Source organism: Strongylocentrotus purpuratus, unplaced genomic scaffold, assembly GCF_000002235.5.
Source record: "Strongylocentrotus purpuratus isolate Spur 01 unplaced genomic scaffold, Spur_5.0 spur5_scaffold_9, whole genome shotgun sequence".
In the NCBI taxonomy this organism is placed as follows: Eukaryota; Metazoa; Echinodermata; class Echinoidea; order Camarodonta; family Strongylocentrotidae; genus Strongylocentrotus; species Strongylocentrotus purpuratus.
In genome coordinates, this window is record NW_022145615.1 from 9,311,985 (window position 1) to 9,337,568 (window position 25,584).

Here is a 25,584-nt window from a genome sequence, read left to right on the forward strand (position 1 = left end):
GAAAAAACTTCACAGACAGCTAGCCAGCTCAGCTAGCTCAGCGCGCATGCAACAGTGACACTTCAAGCCATGAATGCCGCTCCGCCTCCACGCACGGCCGGCCGTGAGCTAGCTAGAGACAGCTAGCGCGATCGTACCAGCTGCGAGCTTATTCGCGCTCTCTCTCTAGCTCTGCAGGCCGCACCGACAGGCCTTTGCTATTCTCTGATTGCCGATTGGTTGAATCACGCCAAATATGACGTCATTATTCTAGGGAAATGAACACGTGCGAATCGGAATGGAATAAACAACAGGGATTTTCTAGTAAGTACAAAAAGTCAAGTGTTTGATATTTATTCATAATGACTGTTAATGATTGTGAACATATTATTTAAAACTCGCTGCTCATATAAATCAGATGAATGATTTTGTCTCGTTTTCAATTTATTACTGCGGTCTCAAGATCCGACCGAGCGAGTCATTTTGATAATAGTATCGAGACCCCCAGAATATAAGCCGTTGTTGTTGAACCATTCTACCTTGCCGAGATTCATGTGAATCTGATTATTTATGGAGAATCAATAAAATGCGTTTTTTAAACCTTCAACCATCCTTTGTTGACCATTTTCTTTGACATATTAGGTTATTATTCAGTACAGTTACACTGTACATGTATGTGCATTAATTTGCTATCTAAAACATCGGGAGCCCGGTGGCCATTGGCTCCCTAAACCCCCTCCGGGCTCCCTGAAAAAGTGCTTGAGGAGCCCGGCTGGCTCCCTAAGTTTTTCTAGTAACAGCCACGAAAAATGCTGTTTCTTACCAGCACCTTAATCCATGTTTTAATCCATCTAAAAACCCAAATTCCGCAGTCAAAATCATGAAATATGCGATAGGCATTCCAAGGCACACTTGGCTCAACTCCAGCGCGAATAATGAGTTGCAAAAGAAAACACATCGAGATCAGTGCAGGAATGCCATGCATGATAACGTTATATCTCCGCACTCGTAACGAGTGCGCAATACATGCTGCATTGTATGTCGGTGCACTCAGAGAATGTACACACTAAGACAAACGCACGTGGTCGCTGTGTTGCCAGAGCTGAGTGTATGTTTACGTCGACTCGTGTTTGTGACACATGTGCGTTTGTAATCGTGAGTGCTTATTCTTCAGCGTGCGTACCTGGATGGACTTGATTATTGTTTGAACATAATTTTACGAACTACAAACTTCAAAGGCGTGTGTAAAAAGGGGTTGATTGTTGTTTTGTGAACATATGTACGAATTAGGGAGATTCGTGGCTAATCGTTAAAAAGGCGTGTATAAACGGTCAAAGGGACTGAAAAGAATAAAATATGGAATAAAAAAGTTTGACTTGAATGTCGTTGGACTAACTTAACAGCAATCAATAAATGAATTTATTATTTCTTTCATATGTTTTCGCAAGGTTTGTGTACTACTATAAACTGTTGTGTGTTTTTTTCTTACAGTTTATGTATTTCACAAAATGTTTTTATTGTAAACTGAAAGTAATTTAGCCTTCCATGGGTTGGCTGTCATATAGTAATACGTCATTTGATTAATTAAAAAAAAAAAAGTATTTGACTATTTCAATCACGTTTCGTCTGCTATTACGACTGAGCTTTTATTTGCAAGATTTCATTCATGAAAACAGTGAGTCACGTCGACACTTTCAACATAGTGCCTGTGTTGTTTGGTAACGATTGCATGAGAAATATAATCAATGACTATATCTGATTCTCATTCTGATAAAACCTAAAGTCCAATGTTAGACTGTTACTGTAGCCAAAGGGCTTCATAATAGTTGTAAGATTAATTCTTCAGTACAGTCAGTTAATCCTCATGGTCACATTTACACTTAATAATACACCCCTCCCTGGTCCCGGCGCTGATGATTATAAAAAAAGGTATCGTGACGGTGTGTTCTAATTTTTTAATAGTTAATGACCATTATTATGACCACAAAAAAAACGTGATAAACTTGGGCTCCCTGAAAAAGTGCTTGAGGAGCCCGGCTGGCTCCCTAAAAAAAAAGTAAAGGTCAGGCCCTGTAACTTATCATTACGAGATAATAAATGCTTTAACCTCGAGTCCTTTTTCGCTTTAAAGTTTTGGGCAAGTGGAAATATTGTTTGGGCAAGTAAATTGAAAACCCACTTGCCCGACAGGGCAAGTGGTGAAAAAAATTCTTGTAGCACCGTAATGAGGATCCGAGACCGAGACATTACGGTAGATAACTTCACACAGCTCAGGCGCGTGCCCGCCCGCAACCCACCATCGGTATGCACTTGTATTGTGCAGTGGTTCGCCGTGAAACCTGTGAAAAAAAAGTAGATATCAATGTTTTTCCAAACAATACTCCAAAAATAACAAGAAAATTGTCACATACATGTAGACCTCTATAATAATAATAATAATAGTGGGTTCTTGTATAGCACTCATGTCAGTCAGATTTGACCCTCCTGGCGCTCCTGATTATTACCCAGGCTTTAGCACGGCTGCCATACGGCGCTCTAGCATTTCAAGGAATAAATTCCTACCAGGTACCCAATACTAGATCTATTAAAACATAACAACTTTTAACTCATGATCTTTATTATTTGGACATTTAATGAATATTTACTGCATTTTGGTAGTCTACTTAGATTCTAGTAGGGTATCTCCACGCCCAAGTTATGAGTCAAATTTTTGGATAGGTTTCTGAACAAGCGTTTGAAATGTCGAGAATCACAGCTTTTAATACACAGCCAGGATCACACAGGTGCATTACTATTCCTGGCTGTGTAAAAGCACCACTGGCACTGGCACTGATCTGATCTAGATATTTAGTACAAAACTCAACTGATTTCACTAAAAATCGGTACTTTAGTCTAGATCTAGTGACGATTGACGACACCTGAATAGCAGTAAAATACAATGTTTTCAACTTTCCGATGTTAGAAAGAATAACTTAAAAATTCAAATTGTGAGTCCACTGTCAAACTTGCCGATCGGCCGCATCGGCATGATTGTGTGCATCTGTGTGTTATGAGTGTATTGACTATTCATGTATTCAAATGCTGCCTATTTACACGTAGTGCAGTGCTAGAGCTCAATACGCATTAGCATTTACTCTCTATGATTTGCTGGAGTGGAGTGGTCAGGATAGTAATGCAGCTATGTGTGCCAAATCAGAGGAACTAACGAAAGAGACCTAGAAAGTTATTATAGATCTAGATCGACTATAACCGGAGTGAATCTTATAACAATATAAATACATGTATATAAATCTACACTCAATTTTCGTTACCTTCAGTTGGTAGGCCTATCGAATAACGACAACTTTGCTACACATTGCATGCTGGCCAGCGGATCATTAATATTATTATTTGCAGAAATATTGTAAAACAATAACTAGCTCGCTCTCTTTCTCATCACAAGAGGGCGCTCCTTTTTTCTACTCCTTCTATTCCTCTATTATATCAAAGATCTTGTTTTATATTGCTTATTTTGAAAATGTCTTGTTATGTGAATTTCTTTTTATGTGAAATTATGAGGAAGAAAATAAAATATCATTAAAAAAAATAAAAATAAAAAAAAATCCTCACTCCTCCTTTTACCCCTCCTAAAAAAAAAAGGGGGGGGGCTTTATAACGGACAGAGTAGAGTGGGATGATTATTTATGTCTATGCATAGGTCCATGGTTTAGCTATGTCTCTCGAGAAAAAAAAACCCAACCGAACTTTTCATATCATGTTTAAAGAAAACAATCATGTTCCCCAAACTGTATTGTTATTATGCCAAAGCTACAACAATTTCCTTTTTCGTATATGTATTATCAAATATGTTATGAAGTTGCCATGCATAAATGCAGAATATCGACGCCAATGGTTTTAAAACTATAATACTGTTATTACTACTTCAACTACTATTACTACTACTACTACTACTACTACTACTAAAGTATACTAGTACTACTACGTACTACTACTACGTACTACTACTACTACTACTACTACTACTACTACTACTACTACTACTACTACTAAGATTCAAGATTTATTTATTTCTTTACACTTGCATACAAAAAAATCATTTCATTAAGGAACAGTAGCAACAAGTTCATCGTCAACTAGCATAAATACATTAACAATGAAACAGTTATAAAGACTTTAACAATTGTGGAATAGAGGTGGTCTGTAAAAACGCACAGCTTGTTAAAACACAGATCTCCTTTACAGGAACGACAATGTTTAAAGAAGTAGATTACAATAATAATAATAAATAATAATGATGATACATAATACCCTTATCACTATCATCAACATCGATCGTAACCATTTATCAATTAATTAATTGATTACTTAATATTAAACAAATTACACTTAATGACGAGACAAAGACGTACGAGACAAAGACTGGGGATTTGATGACGGACGTTCGTTTGTCCCAAAAACAATTTAATTTGTTAATGATTTGGTCTCAAGCTCGGATGTGACTGCCAGTGGTGTACGCAGGATTTTTTCAAGGGGGGGGGGGGGGTAACAATTTGAAATTGGGCCAAAACTTTCGCAACAACCCAGCCAGCCGCTGAATAAACGGGGGGGGGGGGGGTGAGAGGACATATATATTTTTGGGGGGTCCCGAAATTTGAAAAATTGACCGCTCGACATTCCGTTTCGTTGGGGGGGGGGGGTTAGGTCATCTTTTTTAGGTCGTCCATTAGGTGTTTCCCCCCCCCCCCCCCCCCAAAAAAAAAAAAAAAAAAAAAAATCAAAAATCAAAAATCAAATGAATCACTCATAAGGGTTTTTTTCTCAATAAACATACACATAACCCCCCCCCCCCCCCCCTGCGTACGCGCCTGGTTACTGCCCAACTGGTATCATAATGGAAAGCCGAGGTTTAAAAAACATGGTGTAGGTCGTTCTATAATAATTACTAAATCTATCTAAGTATAGTTATTTATTTATTAAGCGGTGAGTATCTTTCCAGGCAGAAAGCACCTAAAGCGCCCCTCCCCGAAAAAAATAAGAACAAACAAACAAACAAACACGATCGAAACTAACTTTTAGTCCTTATTTGTTTAAAGGGGGGAATCAAGCTCTTAAAAAACAAACGTGGGTCTCTTTAGGTAAAATCTATTTCGCTGTTGACTTAATAGTATTAATAATTCATTGCCTATACTTGCCCCTGTATTAATCCTATGGCAACGAATGCCTTTAATGGGCCCCGGGTAATCTATTCAAAGAGAAGTACCATCTTGAAATTATGGCTGATTTGATCTGGATCCGCCACTGATAGCAGATAGGCCTACATACCGTACATTATTTGTTATATCAGTAGGACAGAAGCCAATAAACGATATAATAGACATCATATTGGGACCGACAAAAATAGAACAGCTGTTAATTGTTATCAGTGGCGTAATGAGCAAAATCTTTGGGGAAAAGTGAGGGGAAAAAAACCCTGAAAAATCATGGCATTGCAGCAACATTTGTAAATCACTGGTATCGAATTAGAAATAAACCTGTTTGAATGTTACCCCCCCCCCCCCCGTTAGTACGCCAGTGTTAGTTATAACATATATTTTCTTTATATCAGGTCTATTTATACAGTTTCCACTAGTAACTCAACTCACCAACTGTAAGAAAATATATGTTTTGTACAAAATAATGAGGAAGTATGGGACAGAAGAGAAGATGGAGAGATGACCTAACATCGGAACGGCCGCTTGGACTAGGACAGCTAGAGACAGGAGGGCTTTGTCCAACGTCTGGATGAACTATAGCCTGATAGATAGATAGATAGATGGTCCTTTTTCATCGGTAGTCTGTCCTATTTAGTTTTTGTTTTGTTTCGCTGTTTTATTTGTCACATGGTATACATTATTATAATCTAATGAACGTATGTCCCAATACTTTGAGTCAGTTTTATTTAAACTTTGCAGAGTATTTGTTTACAATATTTTGCTCTTTGCATCTTTTTTAAATAAAGTGTAAACACCGATTGATGATACAAGAAAAAAGATTTTTATTACATACTAAATTGTTAACTTTTTTATATTGATTTTTCCCGTTAACAAGCTAAATGGAAATGAAAATACAGAATAACAAGAGAAATGTCCGTGACATATACTATCTCATAAATATGATATAATATTAAGTTATAAAGCTCAGAAACTAGTCTCTGAGCCCTAGGAGCTCCTGTTATACAGTAAGGTACTATAAATATTGAAATTAACTTGAAAGGTGATGTGCGTTATATAGTACATGTTTTTAGACCTGTTGGAAAAGTATTAGTTTGTTTTCCTTTACATTAATGAACATCAATTTCGTGTCTCACATGATCAAGTTACTCATAATTATGATGATAATGGAGAATGGTATCAATAATATAGAATTTCAATACAACGTTACATACATGAGATTGTGTGTCTCTCACAGTAGTTTCAACAGGAGTATACTCCTGTTGAAACTACTGTGAGAGACATTATGTTTAAAGGAGAGACTTGGAAAGAGAGAAAGAAAGAGAGAGAGAGAGAGAGAGAGATGATAGTCGAGAGATACAAAGAGAGAGAGAGATAGAGAGAGAGAGAGAGAGAGAGAGAGAGAGAGAGAGAGAGAGAGAGAGAGAGAGAGGAGTGTGGGAGCATTGGAAAGATAGGCAATGCGAAAGAGGGATGGATATAAGAGGAAAATAATAATTAAAAAAAGTTGAGATGAGCGTGCAATGTAAGCGGATAATAATAGTTGTTGATAATGATAATAATATCAATAGGAATGACTGCAATAATTACAATAATAATTAGATCATTATAATGTATTCTTGATATTATTATCATCATTATATCATTTCCTTTATCATGTTCCATGAGATGTTAGTGAAGTAGAATTTGAGAAGTAATGTGAGAAGATATGTTACCCTGTATAGTAGAAACATTTGCAGTAAAGCAAGGGGGAAAAGACGTTTTGAGTGTGTCTCAAATACGATGTAAAGCTAAGTTCACATTATACTTTATAAAGTTATAGGTTTTCAACATTATATATTCTCCCTCGCAGCTCGCATAACTGAACAAATTGACAGGAGTTGATTTGAAAGACACACCCACCTTTTGTCTAGTTTTCCATTTTGGGACTCAAGAGGGCGACAAACATAATTTAAAAAACTTAAAATTATGAAAATAATGAAATATAGATTAGAGGGTCATACCTCTTCATCTTATGAAAGGAAACAAAATCCCCCACAAAATGGTGGTTACGAAATATAAAAAAATAGACGGAAAAGCCTCTATGCCTATGCTGCTGCTATATGGCTTGCTCAATGCTGTCGATGTCTAACGTTAGATCCGCAGGATCTTGATGAGGACAGGAAATTACGCACTAACATAATTATTGGACGCGTACCAAATTAATGCACATATATACAATACATAGATCTAGTACGTAGACTAGACCTACAGTGTATATCCGGGTCGTCGAATTGTCTCATCATCGGAATCGCCCGAAGTTTTGGATTCTTCTGTCGTCAGTTTCTTTGCTCTTATTTCTGGGATACTCTCAAGTATAAGTAAGTTAGTTAGTAGAATTATAACTGGAGTTACCTTTAAAAACTGCTGCGGTTTTTAACACGATTCCTTTTAACACAGAGATCTGATCGGTACGAATCCCCGATGTGGGAATCCTCCGTATGTGGCTGTCGCTGACCGCCGGGGCCGCTCGCTTCGCTCTGCATGCCCTTCGATGACACTAGGCTCCGGGCGCTGGGGCGGACCCCAAAAGCAAGAGACAGAGAAAGTGTGAGGGAGAGAGAGAGAATGGGGGGGGGGGGGGGGGGGGGGGGAATGGGAGAGGGAGGGACAGAGGTCTGGTATATCATGGTTAGCCCGAATTTTCTGTCTATTTATTTCGTTAGCCTCAGTCTGATCTGGGTAGGGTCGGTCGGCTCCTCATCTGTAAAGAGATCGAAGCCAACCTAACGAACGAAAGAGACAGAAAATTTGGGCTAGTTTATGGTATGACCGTAGACCTAGACTAGACCTACATGTATGTATGGTGGTGTGACCAAAGTTCGCTATCTCAAAGAATTGGTAAGAGTACCGGTATAAGATACCGAAAATCTGGTATCAGTGTATCACCAATGCAATGGAAAGAGCAACGTTAAATTACCCAGAGATGAAATTCTCTTTGGAATTGGGTGTGAAATTGTGAAACTATTGACATAAGATCGGCAATTGAATGCAAAGAAAAACAAAAAGTGTAGTAGTTCTAGTACTTCTAGTAGCCTAGACAGCGCTTGTTCAGAAACCTATCCAAAATTTGACCCGTAACTCTGGCGTGGAGATACCCTACTAAAATGTACCCAAAATGAAGTAAATATTAATTAAATATCCAATTAAACATCATGAGTTAAAAGTCGCTATGTTTATTACCTGTTTCGTGTCAATTTTCTTGTTATTTTTCGGAAAAAGGTTATGAGTATAGATCTACACTTTTTCACAGGTTTCACGGCAAACCGCTGCACAATACAAGTGCATATGCGGGCATCTATACCGTAATGAGGATCTGAGACATTACGGTAGATAACTTCACACAGACGCGCGCCCGCCCGCAACCCACCATCGGTATGTACCATACTTGTATTGTGGAGCAATTTGCCGTGAAACCTGTGAAAAACTGTTTACTAATATCAACGTTTATCCAAAAATGCTCCAAAAATAACAAGAAAATTGACACGAAACAGGTAATAAACAAAACAACTTTTAACTCATGATCTTTATTTGGACATTTAATGAATACACTACATAACAGAGCCAGATTGGCAAATCAGTCATTAGTTTAAGTCCACACTTTTCATTAAAGTCCACCCTGATATTAAGTTGGTTTGTACAGAAGCAAAAATGAGAGAAACGGGTCTGTGGAAGTTTCATCAAAAAACGATTGAAAAGAAGAAAGTTAAGAATTTTTGTAAGTGTCATCAATCAAACACAAATTGGCAACTCTGATAGGTTTGACTGTATTTACAAAATGCAACCATCCCTTTTCTTCTGTCTTCTATCCCCCTCCCCCGAATCTTCCGTTGCAGATTTGAGAATTGACATTTTACCTGAGGTGAACTCTTGACGTCATGGCTGCCTATAGGCTGCTGCTCACTGTTCTCTGCTTCTCTGCCGTACTGTGCTTGGTACATGCAAATTGGAAGGCTAAGCATACTCAGAAGATAATAACCCCATTGAGCTGTAAGTTTGCAACTTTTTCTATTTTGTTCCATTTTTTATTTTCTATTTTTTGAAATACAGATTATTTGCAACTTATACTTGATTTCTTACCAACATTAATGAAAGATAAAGAAATATTTGACAGCCACTTCTTCTGCTACTGCACTACTCAACTAGTAATAATGATGGGGACGTGATGATGTTGATGATACTACTACTACTACTACTACTACAGTTACTTGTTATTGTGATATCTCTTTAAATGTTATTGTATACTTGTCTTTTCCATCAATATTTTATTCATGTGCAATTAAGTTACTTGTAGCAGCAATACATGGAAATGAATCAATAAATACCACATTTGACATGTAAAGCCCCAGTCCCATATAAAGCCGGACCAGCACGGACGAGCACGGACCACTCCGGACCATCCCGGACCATGGTCTGGGGTGATCCGGGATGGTCCGGGATGTTTTGTTCAAAAAAATGGTGATGCTTTTAAAGCTACAGTCCCATATACGTCCCGGACCGTCCCGGACCATCCCGGACCCATCCGGGGTGATCCGGGATTCGGTCCGTGTTGACACCGTGTTGGCACCGGGGTGGTCCTGGATGGTCCTGGATGGTCCTGGATGGTCCTGGATGGTCCTGGGCGGTCAATAACTCACTCCCGGACTGCCACGGATCAACACGGACCGCCCCGGCGCCACTACGGATGACCCCGGACCCAGCACGGTGGCTACACGGATCACCCCGGATCAAACTATTGTCCCGGACCGTCCCGGACCACCCCGGCAGTTTTTGACCGTCAAAAACATCCGGGGTCGACTCCGGACCGCCCAGGACCATCCAGGACCACCCCGGTGCCAACACGGTGTCAACACGGACCGAATCCCGGATCACCCCGGATGGGGTCCGGGATGGTCCGGGACGGTCCGGGACGTATATGGGACTGTAGCTTTAACTGAAAATTTCAAGGGCAAGCACTTATTGTGAACTTAACAACATTCTGCAGTGCTGTTTATGCTCACCCTAGCTGTGCAGGGCAAGCTTGTTTTATATTTAATAACCATAAATTTGCAATGCCTGGAGTTCTGGTATTGTGCATCCTTCCACAACTAAGGTTAATATAGCACAAACATTGATGCAGAACATCCTAAAGGTATATGGGTTTTAAAGGAGAGGGGGGGGGCATTGTCTGGCTGTGCCCCCCCCCCCATTTAAATCTGCCACTGAAATAACTCCCCCCCCCCCCTCATTTCACTCCTATTTTTGCAATGAAATCATAATTTTAGATTCATGGTACTACATGTAATGCTATCATTGTATTTGGAACTTTTGCATTTTGTACCAAAAATCTTGAATGTCATGTGACATTGTCTTCCTTGTTACATTTTTGTTAACTACTGACATTACTACATGAACTATGAGGAAGTACCTCTGTTGTTCTTCAAAAAGCTTCTCAAATGTATGCATTTCTATACATTATACATGTACATAGTTAATTCTAAATTTGTAGTATGTTTTGTTAGTTTTCATATATTGGTTATTGGTTTCAGCTGTTCTGTAGAGAGCTTTTATCAGTTTTGAATTAATATCATTATTTTTTATAATTGATTGCATTTGTGATATCAGGTGGATTTTCTGTTAATAATGTGACAAGCTCTCCGTGTGACACAAACCTTCAGCAGGTCTTTAAGCTGCTTGATGTGGACAGCGACAGGATTCTTATTGGAAGCACAGAATGTCTGTATGTTCTTGATCGTAATCTGGTAAGTTTGGCCCAAGCACAGCTGCAATGACTCTAGTATCCACTGTACAATTTAGGTCCAGTTCAATAATTTGAAATGTACCAATTACAAGAACATGTTTTGCCCTTTAATAATGTAAGTGTGGCAAAATTGTATTCAAAATAAGAACTTCATAAAAGAGATTTACACTTACGTCAATATAAAATGAAACTCTGCAGTTGACCACGTCATATTTTATCATATGTGATTATATTGCCTCTGGAAATTGCATTGGTGTTTACTTTAAAATGCTTCATGCTTGTGAGAATCAAATGCAAGGCAGTTGAAAATGTCCTGAAGCACCTTCGACCATGTCCCATACATGTGCCATACATGTGCATTAAACTTGAAATGAATAAGAATACTATTTATACAACATGCCTGTTGTTTCAAAACCACCAGTTTGTCGCAAGGATCAAGTATTAGTTATGCCACAGAGATTCTCAGCTTTCGAGAGATATGTACACAGAGCTTTCCTAGTAATTCTACTAGAATAAACTTAAAGGGGAGGTTGAGTTCTGGGGAGAGGTGAAAAATAATTTGTGAGCGTTATCATTGTTGTTATGCAATTGTGGAAGAACATCAGAGGAGAAATATTTCTGAAAAAGCATGGCTCTTCAAATGCCTTCATATTCTAAATATGACAAGTAACAGCTTAAAAATGAGGCACATTTTTATGCCACATGTTTGTGAAGTCCCATATACATCTTTCTGTGTACAGTGCTTGTTATTGTACTGAGACTGAGCCAAATTTCTTGTCATTTTGATGACTCCAGAACCTAGCAGTACTACTTAAATGCTACATGATCAACTTTTTCTGATCGATTCCACACTGTTTTTTTCCGAAATGCAATCGCACGACCAGAACTCAACTTTATCTCAAAATATTTTACTCATATGATGGAAAGCTACGTGTCCTAACCATTCAGTACTTTCTACTTCTACATATTTTTTTCTTCAATGATTGCAATTTTTGTTTTACCAGGTATACGGCAATTCATTCCAGATTCCTCTGACTAATAATCCAATGAATGATCTCCAAAATTGTGAATCTACTTTTTCTCAAGAGGTTTGTACAATATTTAATAAAAGGAAAATCCAACCTTGATATAAAGAAAGCAGAACAAATCAGAGTAGAAGAAAGTTTGAATGAAATCGGAAAACAAATAACAAGGTAGTGAATTTTTAAAACTTGTTACTACTATAAACATTGGGATTTCAAATTGACTGAATCGGTAATGTCACTGTTGTGTATTGCTGGATGACCCATTCGTTTCAATTCACTAAAATGTCAAGTTCTCAAAGTTTATGACTCCGGATTGTCCCTTCTTTCTAGGGGACCCATATATATAGTGAGATGCTATCCATAATGTATTTTGAATAGTGCCCTATAGGAGAAGGCACTTCTCCCTTACAGAATAAGATAAATTGATAATATTTTTTAATACGACACAATTCACTGACAAATTTGCCAATTTGAGATTCGCATAGCTATAGTGATCACGTATTTCAAACATTCATAACTCTCTTATTATTGGTCCGATTTATTTCAACCTTTCACCATTCTGTTTTTCTTATTTTACTGCTTTCATACTAATGAACATATATATTCCAAAGGTTGGAATGCCCTTTAAGGGCAGATCAGACCGCACTGATTTAACAACAATTAACTACCGGTATATTGAAAAATCAATTACAAATCGCTCCCCACCTGTGAATGTATAAAAGGCTATGGAAATTGTTATAGGTCAGACTTCAACGACATATGCTATTTATTTCAACCTTTCACGATTCTGTTTACCTTTTTTTACTGCTTTCATACTTATGAACATATTCTAAAGGTTGGAATGCCCTTTAAGGGCAGATTAGACCTCACTGACCTGTGAATGTATAAAAGGCTTTGGAAATTGTTATACATGTAGGTAAGACCTCAACGACATATGCACATGAGTCTCCCTTAACCAACAGCAGTTCCCAATTTGTACACGAAAATATTGATTTTTCACCGCATTGCCAATTCAGATATTTTATTGATTAGTTACAATTAAATTGTTCTTTCTGCTCATGTATATAATGTATGTGTTCAAGAACTCATTCGAATTAATGAATTTTTACATGAATTTGCTAAACTTTAGATGATGCTTAGACACTGCTTTTGTAAATGTTTTTTTTTTTTTTTTTTTTTTACTCGTGACGACAGAACATAGAATTTTGCTCCTTTGGCAATTGCTCCAGGCTTTCATCAAAGGTATAGAGAGTTAGGGTCAGGGTTGCTATTGGGTTTTAGGTTAGGGTTAGGCATATTTTTGGGTCTAGGGTTGAAGTTAAACATTTTGGTTAGGATTGGAGTTTAACGTGGAGCAATTGTCACAGGACCAAATGTCATTCAACCATTTTCCTTTATCTCGAATGCGCAGAAGGACTTCCGATGCAAGAACTACATCACATACGCGCATAAAGTGAACTCGAAAATCCGTGTGTGTGGGACCTACGGCTCTTTGAATCCTCGCTGTTGGACTTGTCAATATGATGGCACAGTATGTATAAGTAGTGTACATTTTTGTAATGTTATAGTTGATGAAAATGCATGTTGGTGATTAAATCATACAAATACGCAATCTTAACAACTTTAAAAAAAGAACCTACATAAAAGTCAACTTTAGTGGCCTTGTACATTGCCTTTTGAAATAAGCGAACGTTGAAAAGACATGTAACGTAATCCATGTGTGATTTCTAAGGGACATACATACATAGGGTATTGGAATTGCCCTTGAGTTGATATCGACAAGATCTTTTTAATTGTGTTCCGTGGAATAAGATGGAGAGAAGAACATCTTGGTCTGGATGTTTCTAGATATTTTGGTAAAATTCTTCTTTTTATCTATTAAAAATACGTTATACGTTCACTAAATAGCATTTGATGATGGTGATGATAATAATAATGATAACTTTTAGAATTCATTATTTCATTTTCGATATTTCTTATGCCTCACTGAGTAACTGAAATTTTGACTTAATTGAGAAATTTTCTCAAGATGGACATATTGTCAAGGTTTTCTCTGCAAGAACATGCTTGAAGATACCATACAAGAAATAAGTGGCTAATTTCAGCTAATGGGACATTACATAAGTCATCCTCTTTTTAGTAAAAGTCCTTGATACATTTACATTGTACATGCACATGAAGGTCAAAGGTGTAGTTTGTGAATTGTGTTTTAGTCATAATCATGAGTCTTATCACTGTCATTGTTACTTTGCAGAGTTGCAATGATGATCACAAAACCAAATTCATGCCGAGGACTCCAACACAGAACTTCACAGTCACTGTCACTAAAACAACGGGTGAGAATATTCAATTTTCTTTGCCATTCGTTCCTTTTCACATTGTAGATCTATTATTAAAAGCCTCTTGCCTTTCAGTAACTTTATGTTTTTGTTGAGTCATTGTGACAAAAGTGTAACAGTGTCTTGGTATAGTGGTTCATTTTGTTGAGGGTTCAAATCCCAGCCTGGCACCAACGTCCTTTGGCAAGGCATTTATCCACATATTCTACTCTCCGCCCTGGAGTGATGGGGTACCTGGTAATTGCTGGGGTAATGATTATAATTATAATATTAATTGTTCCATATGCTGTATAACGGTAGTTTCTCTGAATAGTACCTAAAAAGAGGAACTAGAGTTGAAATCTAGATGAAAAACCAGGTTGATGGATCTCAGGTGGCAATCAACATAGCTGGCATGAGCGGCAGTGGTGGGGATTCCTTTTATATCGAGGTGATACAGAATAATGGCCAGCCTGACAACCAGAAGATTTAATTGAGGTTGATCCAACAAAAAAATTGGCATATGGGACTAGTAGTTTATATGAGCATCCCACACAAGAAAAAAAAAAGGCTTCAGAAAATGTTGCTTACCACCATCATACTAAACATAGTTCCAAATACTTTTAAAGGCATCGTTTGACAATGTTAAATCTGAGATACATGGCCCTACATGTTATCAGTGTCTGAGATATGGTGTAATATTGAGGCCCTACAAAAAAATGACGCTTCAAAATGATCAAGAAGTGCCTCAAAAAAAGTAAAAAAAACTTTGAGTGACCTGTTTTACCATACTCAAATTCCCCAATACATGTAGACTAGTGTTGTGAAAACTGTTTAGCAAACGCAAAATTTGGTTTCAGTTTCCAATCATAAATATCTTCATAACCAGACAGGCGATCAGCTTGTAAAAGTCATGGGGTTCCTGACTGCCCTAAAGGTTTATAATTACCATTGCAGCATGAGCTATATCCAGGATTTTGTTTCAGAATCTGAGACAAAGTTACTGGATCCCTTTAATTATTTGATTTCAGGGCCGTCATGAAGTAAAATATTAATCCCGATGAGGCTACCCTGGTTAAACAAGATGTTATGTATTCAATTCAATCAAATTCAATTCAACATTTATTGTAGATAAAAATCAAAAGATTACATCTGACATAAAATCGTCTTTGTTCAACTTTTTTCTTCTCTAGATGGTTCTCAAGGTTACTACTACCTTGGAGGATTAGAGTCATACACAAGTCCTGACAAAATTCTAGCTAAAGTCGAGGTTAACCTCGTAAGTGATGTCTCCTCAGCTGAGCTGGAAACGGACAACAACAAAGAAAACATTTTAAAGGGTAAGTTTTCAGAAGGAAAAACTAAGTTTTGTATCCTATTTAAAAGTGGAAATGTTGTAGTGGAGTGGTATAAACACTTGACTGGTGGGGTGAAGGTCGTGGGTTTGAGCTCCAGCGTGCCACTCATTTCTTTTGCCAAGATATTATTATATTTGCCACTCTCCACCACGCTGTTATATGGGTACTGGTAGGAAGGAATTTCTTGAATGCTGAGAGCACCGAAATCGGTAGCCTGGCTAGAGCCAGGGGGATTGTGGATCGCCTTGAGCGCCTTGAATGGTAAATAGAATATGTGTTTATAAAAAAATATCCAATATTATTATTATAATATCAACAACCCCTATCAATGAACTGCTGTACCTAAGTTTTCTGAATTTCTTTGGTCCCTCTTCTGTCGGTACATCAACTTTTTGTGTAAATACTGTAAGCCCCTCTGTATATCCCTTGGTCATGTTGAAAACACATTTTACTCTTTCTATACATATTAACATGTTAATCCATGAAAAATTAGAGTACAAATAATGTTTGGGTAGTGTGATGTTATCTCAATGCGAATTTCCATTGCACCATGATATTGAAATGGCAATTGAAAGTGAAATTATTTGGTAACCAAATACATGCCACGAGAAAGGAGGGGGATTATCCTGATATGGAATTTTGTACTTGTAAGGTAATGAATGCACAATATAGCCCTACAGGCTAGAAATGGAAATAAAGTTTGCTGACCATCCCCCCCCCCCCCCTCACACACACTTGCCGCTGTAGCATACCTTTAGCAACACCACACAAATTATCAAATTCTGATGTTAGTTGTCTCTCTTTTCTTTGTTCTTTTTGTTTAATTTCCAATTTTGGGGAAAATAGTAAATTCCATTCAGTGAAATTGTCCTAAAATGCTCTTGTATTTTGGTTATACCTACGACTTTTTGACCGATCGCTGTGATAGCAAACTATTTACTGATCGTTGCCTTTGCATGGATACTTTAATAGTACTGTACATGTACCTAAAGCTTAGGTCACAAAGGTTCGTACGAACGATAATTTCGTACGAATCTCCGTTTTTCCATTGTCTTCCCGAATTTCCATTGTCTGACAATCGTTCGTACAGCATTCATAGCAGTTTGTAATGGCATTTGTGACCGAGGCATTACATGCAAATTTGCTTTTCTTAAAGAATACTTTTGTTTTTTCTAAAGTATTAAATCACAATTTTTCCTCCATAGAACCAACAAACTTTGTAGGATCAATGGAACGCGGGGAATTTATCTATTTCTTCTTCCGAGAAAGAGCCATAGAGTATGAGAACATTGGGCAGATCATATATTCCCGGGTCGCTAGAGTTTGCAAGGTAAGTGATGCCCTGTATTGGTCTAGTGGATAAAGGCTTGTTCAGATATGCGGAGGTAAACTGCCGCAGCTTTTATTACATGTAAATGAATGGAAACGGTGTGCAAGAAAGGTCATACATGCATTATAGTTCTATCTTATAAGATACAGAAATGTGAAGCGTATTACGTTTAACAAGCGCGTAGCTAGGATTTTATTTTAGGGGGGGGGGGGGCGGTAGTGCGCTCCCTAGGGGAGTGGGTGCAGGGAGGGGGGAGTTTCCTCCCTTCCGTGCGAAGCGCGGAAGCTTTGAAAGAAGACGATCAGTTGTACATTTCTCGACTCTTAATCCTTGTCTGAATTCAGTTTCCCCTCCCCTCCTGCATGAAGCGCGGAAGCTTTGACGTATTAGGGACTTTTAGATTTAAACGACGAGAGCGTGGACTGCCGCATGTGACAATGTGTTAAGGCACTGGGCCGTGCCCGGCAGTGCCTTAGAAGGACGTCACATTACCTTAAAAGGATGTCACACGTGGCGGTCCCCGTTCTCGTCGTGTAAATCTAAAAGTCCCTAATATTAGACAAAGAAGACGATTTGTTGTACCGTTCTCGACTCTTAGTCCTTGTCTGAATTCTGTTTCCCCCTTCCCGCGCCGACCGTGGAAGCTTTGACATTTCATTTAAATATCAGAGAAAGAAGACGATTTGTTGTACCGTTCTCGACTCCTTTTCACTTTTTCTTCCTACGTCCTCTTACTTACGTCTTCTCTCTCCCTCTCTTTTTTTTTTGGGGGGGGGGGGGGACTGCCCCCACCGCCCCCACCTGGATACGCGCCTGACGTTTAACGTCATCGTTAAAACATACCTCGGTGGTTTACCTGGGTGTATCTGAATAAGTCACCAGACTGGATTAAATGGTTTCTGGCTTTAGCCATGACACTCACATGGTATCAATATACAGTGCGTCCCAGAAAAAAACAAAACAGAGAGTTGTCGATGTTTTATCACAACTTAATCGGTATTATAATTAATAAACGACACATATTTGTAAAGCTTAGACCCTCCTCTTTCATTTGATGCAACTCATATTATTATGCATATTTCATGCATGAGTGATTAAAAACAATTTTAAGAGAGGAAACCAAAAAGTGAATTGGTGGGCGGTATCTGAATTTCAAAGAGAATATTACATTTCTAGAAAGTTCAATTTCTGCCCTTTTATATGATGCCTCAATAGGGAAAAATGAGCCAGGACTAACAAAGTTCTGTTTGTTCAAAGTAATGCTTGCATTTCCATAATTTGATTAAACAAGTACATTTTCACTGGCTACCTGCCGTAGCAGCAACAGAGTTGACAAGAGACTTAACTTCATTTTGTTGATGATCAGCCATGCATAAAGAAGAAGAAAGACTAGATGCATGGCTGATCGTCAACGAAACGGAGTTAAGTCTTTTGTCAACTCTGATTGTTCTCGGATTTACTTTGCACTTAACAGGTGTGTTTGAGAGGCAGCAGATCCTGGACCCCTGCCCAAGGGCTTTGCTCCTTGCGTGGATGAGAGTAATTACCAGGCATGCAAGTAATTGCCATATAACTATCATTACTAATTGAAAATTTCAGATGTTGGCAGCTATGATAATGCTCCTCTCTCCTCTTCTTTTTTTCCATAGAATGATGCAGGAGGAACAACAAATCCCTTCAATGGTGAATTCACTACATTTCTTAAAACACGCTTGATGTGTTCTGTTGGTGCTGATTTCCCCTTTATCTTCAATGAAATCCGTAAGTATGTTTAATAAATCTCTTCCCACTGATGACTAATGTAATATAGAGTGGGATGACGCAGTAGACTTTTCTCCAATGTATAACCTGTGCGTAACATAAACATATACATGTACACATACACGTCCTTCCATCAATGTAGAAGTCTAGGGTTTTCCATCATCAACCATCATCATCATCATCATGATCATCATCTCCATCATCATGATCTTTGTCTTCATCATCATCATGATCGTCATCTTCATCCTGATTTTGATCATCATCATGATCAATCTTCGTCATGATAATCATCACAAAAAACAATAGCAGTGACCAGGGTGATATTGTTGGAGCGCCAGGAGCTATGTGGTGCCGGAATCTATATTCATAATACGCTTTCTTATTGTGAAAGGAGTTATCATGATTCCATAGAAGCAGCATGGATTGAACTTAAACATGAAAGTTTGATAATTTGCTATTTATATAAACCTCCAAATGCACAAGCAGAATATTTCAATCACTTTCTTGATGTATTTAATAGAATTAGGGTCAAATTAGAACAAAAAATAGTCATTCTTGGAGATGTCAATATTGATTATTTTGATTCTGGTATTTTGATTCAGGATGAGACACCAACAGTGCAGGGAAAGAGGGAATAAATGGAAAACTACCTTCTTTGATATTAGTCACAACAATGCCCCTCTTAAAACTACTAGAGTAAAAGATCATTTCTCTCCGTGGATTACATCCCAAAAGATTGAGCTTATGTTCAGGAGAGATTTTTATAAAAAGAAAGTATGATAAATTTAAACCGCTGGAAGATGTAAGCTCAGAAATGTAAAAATAAATACCTTGATGAGATCAATGTAAATATATAAACATGATCCTAAAAAAATGTGGAATGTACCGAATATTATAACTGGAAGAGGTAAAGTGATGAAGATGTCCCTGCCGGCATTGACTGTCATATATGAAAAATGATTTTTTTTTTGGTGTGTGTCTGTGGGTGTGTGTGTGTGTGTGTGTAAATGCAGGTAAAAAGAATCAATGATACAAAATAGCAAACAAGATGATATTGCCTGGAATCATCCACTATATTTATACAAATTTACTTTCACGCAAATTAAACTTGACGTTGTACTGAAATTACTTTTAATTTTTTTGTCCTGCATTAATGCCTGTATTCTTTCGATTCAAAGTTATCATGTTTAGCTGCGCCTCTTATCTACACATCTCTTACTGGTATTTTTAATATAAGTTTAATATCAGTTACAATCCCTGATAATTGGAAAATCTCTAGAACCCCTCCAATATTTGAAGGGAAGAGATCTTCATGTAAATCTGATATGACAAATAATCTCGGAAGTCTGTCATATATCTGTCATATACATTGTATCTGTCAAAATACTAATACTGTATAAAAAGCTGTTATTTTTGCGAGTGTTTTATTTTCGCAAAATTTGGTGAATTGCATATTATCGCAAATTTATCAGCACGCACAAAATATTGCCACCTAATCATTCAGGAGTGTGAAAATATCAGCATAAAATTAAGTGCTTGCAACCTCTAGATCGCCAGCGCCATTTGCCTGCTTATTGTGTAGCAGTGGTTGCATTTGCACCACTTGCATCACTCACTCTGTGATTCCACTTTCCGCAGCAAAGTGGTGAAGTTCTCATTTTTCAATAGTCTCTTACTCTTTGTAACCCTTGTCGAAATTGGAATAATTGGTATTTTAATCACCATGCATTACACCCGCACCCCTGTCTTAAAATTGATCAGCCTTCTCACTCTATGCCGGTACGGTGCTCTGCTGTATGTGGGTGGTGTGATGGGCTGCTCAAACTTGTGTGTGTACTTTAACGTGTACTGAGTCTGTGTGTGTATGTGTTGCGTGAGAAATTTTGTGAATAAGTCATGCCCATTCATTAATTCTGCTGTGAGCTACTAGTACTTAAGAGGTGTCATTCGCGAAAGCAACAACTCACAACAATTTCTCTTAGCCTGTCATTCGCAAACATACCTGTACGCGAAAATATCAGCTTATACTGTAACTAATTGGCTCAAAAGCAATTACTTGAGTACTGTATGTTCATCCATAAATGATTTTGAGTACATGTACACAAATTTATTTTTCAAATGATTTCATTCCTTCTCCTCACTCTTCAGTCTCCTTCTTTTTCTTTTTCTTTCTTTGTCTTCTTTTTCTTCTTCTTCTTCTTCTTCTTCTTCTTCTTCTTCTTCTTCTTCTTCTCCTTCTCCTTCTTCTTCTTCTTCTTCTTCTTCTTCTCCTTCTTCTCCTTCTTCTTCATTCCAAATTATGGATATTAAAGTGCCTTATACTGTATGTTTTTGTTTGTTTTGCATTATGATGTTCCTCCATGAATTTCTGTATTTCTTTGTTCTATTTGAATTGTTTTTATAATTTGATGTGTGTTCTTTAATAATCAGGACCATGATGAAAAACAGCTTTGCTGTACATGTTTTTAAAAATCCTGTATAGATGTATGTTACAATAAATAAACAAATGAATAAATAATTGAATAAATGTTTGTTTATTATTTTTTTTTTCAGAGGATGTGGTCCAATCTCCTAGTGATACAAATATAATCTATGGATTGTTCACTACCCCCAGGTAAGGAGATACTGTAAACGCTGTTATTATTTGCTTGATTAATTTTTCGCGCTGAGTGACCCCAACAAACATTTGTGGGTTCTTACATTCGCGTTGCACGAAATTCAAAACATGCATAAGAAGTCGTGCTTATATTTTCGCGAGTTCTAAAATTCGCGCTTGCAGATCTTAGCGCGAAATCCTTGAAAATTAACGTACTGCAGATCTTTCTACTTTTACAGTAGGCATGTTCGGCTTAAATAGGAGGTTAAGTTCCGGTAATGTTGGAAGATGATTTGTGAGCTTTTTCATTTCTTTATATGTTAGTTTGGGAGAAATGTCCCCTGTAAAGGACTTCCGTTCAAAAGCTCTTAAATTGTGTCCCAAGGCAGTATGCTGGAGGGATACTTTGGATTCAGCAGCGTTACGCCGCCCTGTCCACCGCTGCGTCATATTCTTGTGTGCATCGCTGTAACTGCCACATTCCTGGACGGATTTCCGTCACATTTCGTATGGAGGTGAATCTTGGTATAAGCTACACACATATAATTTTGGGTGATGCTGCCACCCGTGTTCCGTCTGTTATAGGGTCAAAGGTAATATATCGGTGGCTGTCTTTTGTGCGCTCTAAGTGCCACATTTCTTGACAGATTTCTTTCAAATTTTCTACAGAGATGCATTATACTCTAATCTACACACATATTGTTTTGGTGATGCTGCTCCTAGTCTTGACAATAGTATGAGCCACTAGTGGCGATCTCTACGTCATCCTTTTGTTTCAGTTTCAGGGAGGGAGAGGGGATCTTTGTCCCTCCTTCGAACATAACACAGATATCGCTGCCACTGCCGGGGGATACATTCGCATCGCGCGGCGATATAGATTGCAATATTTCTAGTTGAAATATAACTACTGTAGAAATGGCTGAACATTTTTGGACCGAACTGTCATTCCCTTGCCTGTGTAGTCCCATATGCCTAATTTTGTGTGCAGTGCATGTAAGATTAGCTAGAGTGAATCAATTTCTTATCATTTTGGTGATGCAAAAACCTCGCAGTAGTCCACCTTTTATGTACTACATACATGTAATGAACATGCACATGGGACTTTGTAATGTTTTTTCACTTTCTGCTTTAATACCCCCACAGTGCTGGGTCATCTTCTACTGCGATCTGTCTGTACAACATGGACGAAATTGATGTCTTGTTCAACCAAGACAATCGCAGAGGTCAGGTATCCCCAACAACGCTGTGGCAGAGTATGCCTAAACCTGCTGAGGATAAATGGGACCGTAGGAATGTAAGCTTGAGGCGAAATGAATAATATATTTGGTTAAAGAGAACTTTACTCCCTCTTCAAGTTTTCAGATTCAAAAGTCTGTTTTCTATCATGTGTGATTGTTTTATTAAAATGGCCAAACAACCGATAAAGTTATTACTCCTTATTTCATATTTCAGCCTGTACTTGTTGTGAAAGGTTATCTTGATGTCCGAAATAGTATCAAAATGATTAAATGACGGTTAAGTCCGCCCCATTTGCAAGTAGAATCTAAAATAAATAGACTAAAATATTGCTATTAAACGAACATGGTGAAAGTTTCATCAAGATAGGATGAAAAATCTGAGACTTATGGAATTATATGAAACAATGACATGTATCACACAGGCAGTATGCAAATTAGCAAGAAATATTAATGTCAATGCCTCACTATTCCCTATATTTTTGTTTTAAGTAACGTTTTTGTGATCACGTTATCTCAAAAATCAATTGATGGATTCCTGCCAAACTTGGGTCATGTATGTATCTTGCAGAGCCAATGAACTGATTAGAATTTGGGGTCACAAGGTCAGAGGTATCAGGGCTCATTATGTATGCAAAAATAGCTTGTGATTGCATTATCATTAGAACCAATGGACAGATTGCCAGCAAAGTCAGAACATGTATGTACCTTGTAAAGCCAATGAACTGATTAGATTTTGGGGTCATGAGGTCAAAGATCAAAAGTTGTAATTACGATATTCTGAGAACCAGTAAATGGATTACAATCAAACTTGAATTTTAGAAATATATTCTTTTTGGGTTTATAAAGTCGCTCTATGGCGGAGGTACAGGCCTGATAATTACCTGATTTCTTTTCTTTCTGGTTCTTCTCTTATTTTCCTGATTTTTTCCCAAGTTTTTTACTCAAAAGGGGGGGGGGGGGGGGGGCGGAATGTTGTTAGATGCCATCTATTTTTCCCTGATTCATATTTTTTTCTTTCATTCAAGGGGGGGGGGGGGGGGCAGGGTGGGGTTTTAGTGCTAATTATATACCTCACTTTAGAAATCCAGCCATCTGATTGGTCAAAATTGGAGTCGGGATTTGAGCCATTCACGTAAAATGCGAAAACCATTCAATAGTCTGTTGAAAAAAGCCCTAGGGCACTTTTCTAAAGATTATTGACCGGTTTTGGCATTTTACGTATATGCGTGCAATCTCAATGGAAAGGATTGGTAAATCGCACGTGTATTCTATGACCCTTTTCGGTATATAAAAGTTATAATGACTGCTTTAATATTCGAGACATAGTAGTTTTTATAGGCTCTCGGGGAGGTTTAATGATTGTGCTATCACCCCTCGGCACCCCTCTGGGCATTAGCATGATCATGTAACCTCCCCTTGAGCATATAAAAACAGTCTCTCATAGCAGTCATTATTACTATACTATCACCCCTGAGGTATCATTTTCAACTGCATCTACTTTTTTTTTTTTGGGGGGGGGGGGAGCACTCCTGTATACATTTTATCCTAAATATTACAATAAGTTACAGTAGTGGTGATTTTGCACATATTCTATGAGGATTCAAGCCATTTTTTACATTCTCAGAGCAGAAAAGTTATATTTTTGTTTATTTTATTTACAAAACATATAGCGAAAAAGTGAGCAGTGACCTCATACTCGCTAATTCACATACAACTTGTTCCATATCTTTCATATTTTCATCCGATTTTCATGAAATCTTCATTGTTTTGCTCTTTTTGCTTTGTTTATTCAACTCACCTTTCAAATGGGCCGGACTTGCCCTTTAATTAACCATTAAGATAGAGAATTGAGCACTTCATATTTGGCCCATTGGTTGTAACCAGGATAATAAAATGGGAGCGCTGAAGCGTCATGGTATGACATACATGCATTTACATGATTGCTTCATGTATACTACTGCTCCTGCTGTTACTACTCATACTACCACTACTAATACTACTACTACTACTACTACTGCTGCTACTACTACTAATACTACTACTACCACCACTACTACTACTACTACTACTACTACTACTACTACTACTACTACTACTGCTACTACTACTAATACTACTACTACCACCACTACTACTACTACTACTACTACTACTACTACTACAAATACTACTACTAATACTACTTCTGCTACTTACTACTAAGTGTAGTATTTGGCTTCACCTGTATCTAGTAGGGGAAAAGGAAACAGAATCACTATAACCCATTTGTTTCTCCTCCTGATATTAACTGATTGGGATGTGCAGGTGAACCACTACAACTACTTGTACTCCTACTACTACTACTACTACTACTACTACTAAACATTATTGTTGTTATATTATCATTTTTATTCAATATATTTCTTGCTGCAGTGCTCAGCACCATTCGATGTTGGAGGATATAACTATCTGGAGGATTATACTTTGCTGAACACCAACGCACCGAATTGCGGACTGGGAGAAACGTGCAATGATTACAGCCGCACAACCAATGAAGCCCTAGCTGTGTTTGAGGGCATCCGTGGCCAACAGCTGACAGTGTTCAGTGAACTATCCAACTCCGTCCTAGTCTACGTCGGCACCAGTAAGTTCTGTACTAGCAACAGGCCATGCTAATTTTTTGTTTTCAAAGTTGCTTGGCCGAACCTAGTGGCACAAAATGCTGCTACAGGAGTATATAAGAGTTACACTTGGGTTGGTTCCTCTTCATCCCTGCGCAGTCACTCATTTGCATACTGTGTCGTGGTCGAGTGGTTTAAGGCGCTTGACTGGAGATGCAAATCCCGACACGGCACTAATATCCTTTGGCAAGATATTACCTGCCCTTGCTACTCTCCACCCAGGTGTTAAATGGGTACCCGGTAGGATGCGACCGTCATTGTTGGTCAAACAGTTTTTGAGCGGCAAGTAATGCCTGGCTGGAATGCTCCCCAGGGAGTGGAGGTCGTGCA

General features: G+C 38.0%; 2 protein-coding genes across 4 annotated transcripts in view; one reads left to right on the top strand and one right to left on the bottom strand.

The window, feature by feature from the left end:
* Positions 1–3,452, bottom strand: part of LOC100891208 (zinc finger protein 271) — a 41,617-nt gene extending 38,165 nt beyond the window's left edge. Inside the window, exon 1 of the mRNA XM_030977420.1 lies at positions 3,291–3,452. The gene's annotated coding sequence lies outside the window, so the exon portion shown is untranslated. The remainder of the gene's footprint in view (positions 1–3,290) is intronic.
* A 3,985-nt stretch (positions 3,453–7,437) lies between these two features.
* Positions 7,438–25,584, top strand: part of LOC592594 (semaphorin-2A) — a 33,032-nt gene continuing 14,885 nt past the window's right edge. The window contains exons 1-12 of one of the 3 annotated variants that reach the window (XM_030976550.1): positions 7,438–7,549; positions 9,050–9,218; positions 10,833–10,969; positions 11,973–12,056; positions 13,405–13,524; positions 14,248–14,329; positions 15,505–15,651; positions 16,875–16,999; positions 18,649–18,760; positions 21,314–21,374; positions 22,500–22,650; positions 25,007–25,217. In XM_030976550.1, the coding sequence (XP_030832410.1) occupies positions 9,107–9,218; positions 10,833–10,969; positions 11,973–12,056; positions 13,405–13,524; positions 14,248–14,329; positions 15,505–15,651; positions 16,875–16,999; positions 18,649–18,760; positions 21,314–21,374; positions 22,500–22,650; positions 25,007–25,217 (1,342 nt within the window). In that variant the 5' untranslated portion in view covers positions 7,438–7,549; positions 9,050–9,106. Of the gene's footprint in view, positions 7,550–7,617; positions 7,640–9,049; positions 9,219–10,832; positions 10,970–11,972; positions 12,057–13,404; positions 13,525–14,247; positions 14,330–15,504; positions 15,652–16,874; positions 17,000–18,648; positions 18,761–21,313; positions 21,375–22,499; positions 22,651–25,006; positions 25,218–25,584 lie in introns of those variants that run through there. The other 2 variants (XM_030976548.1, XM_030976551.1) reach the window with 2 other exon arrangements.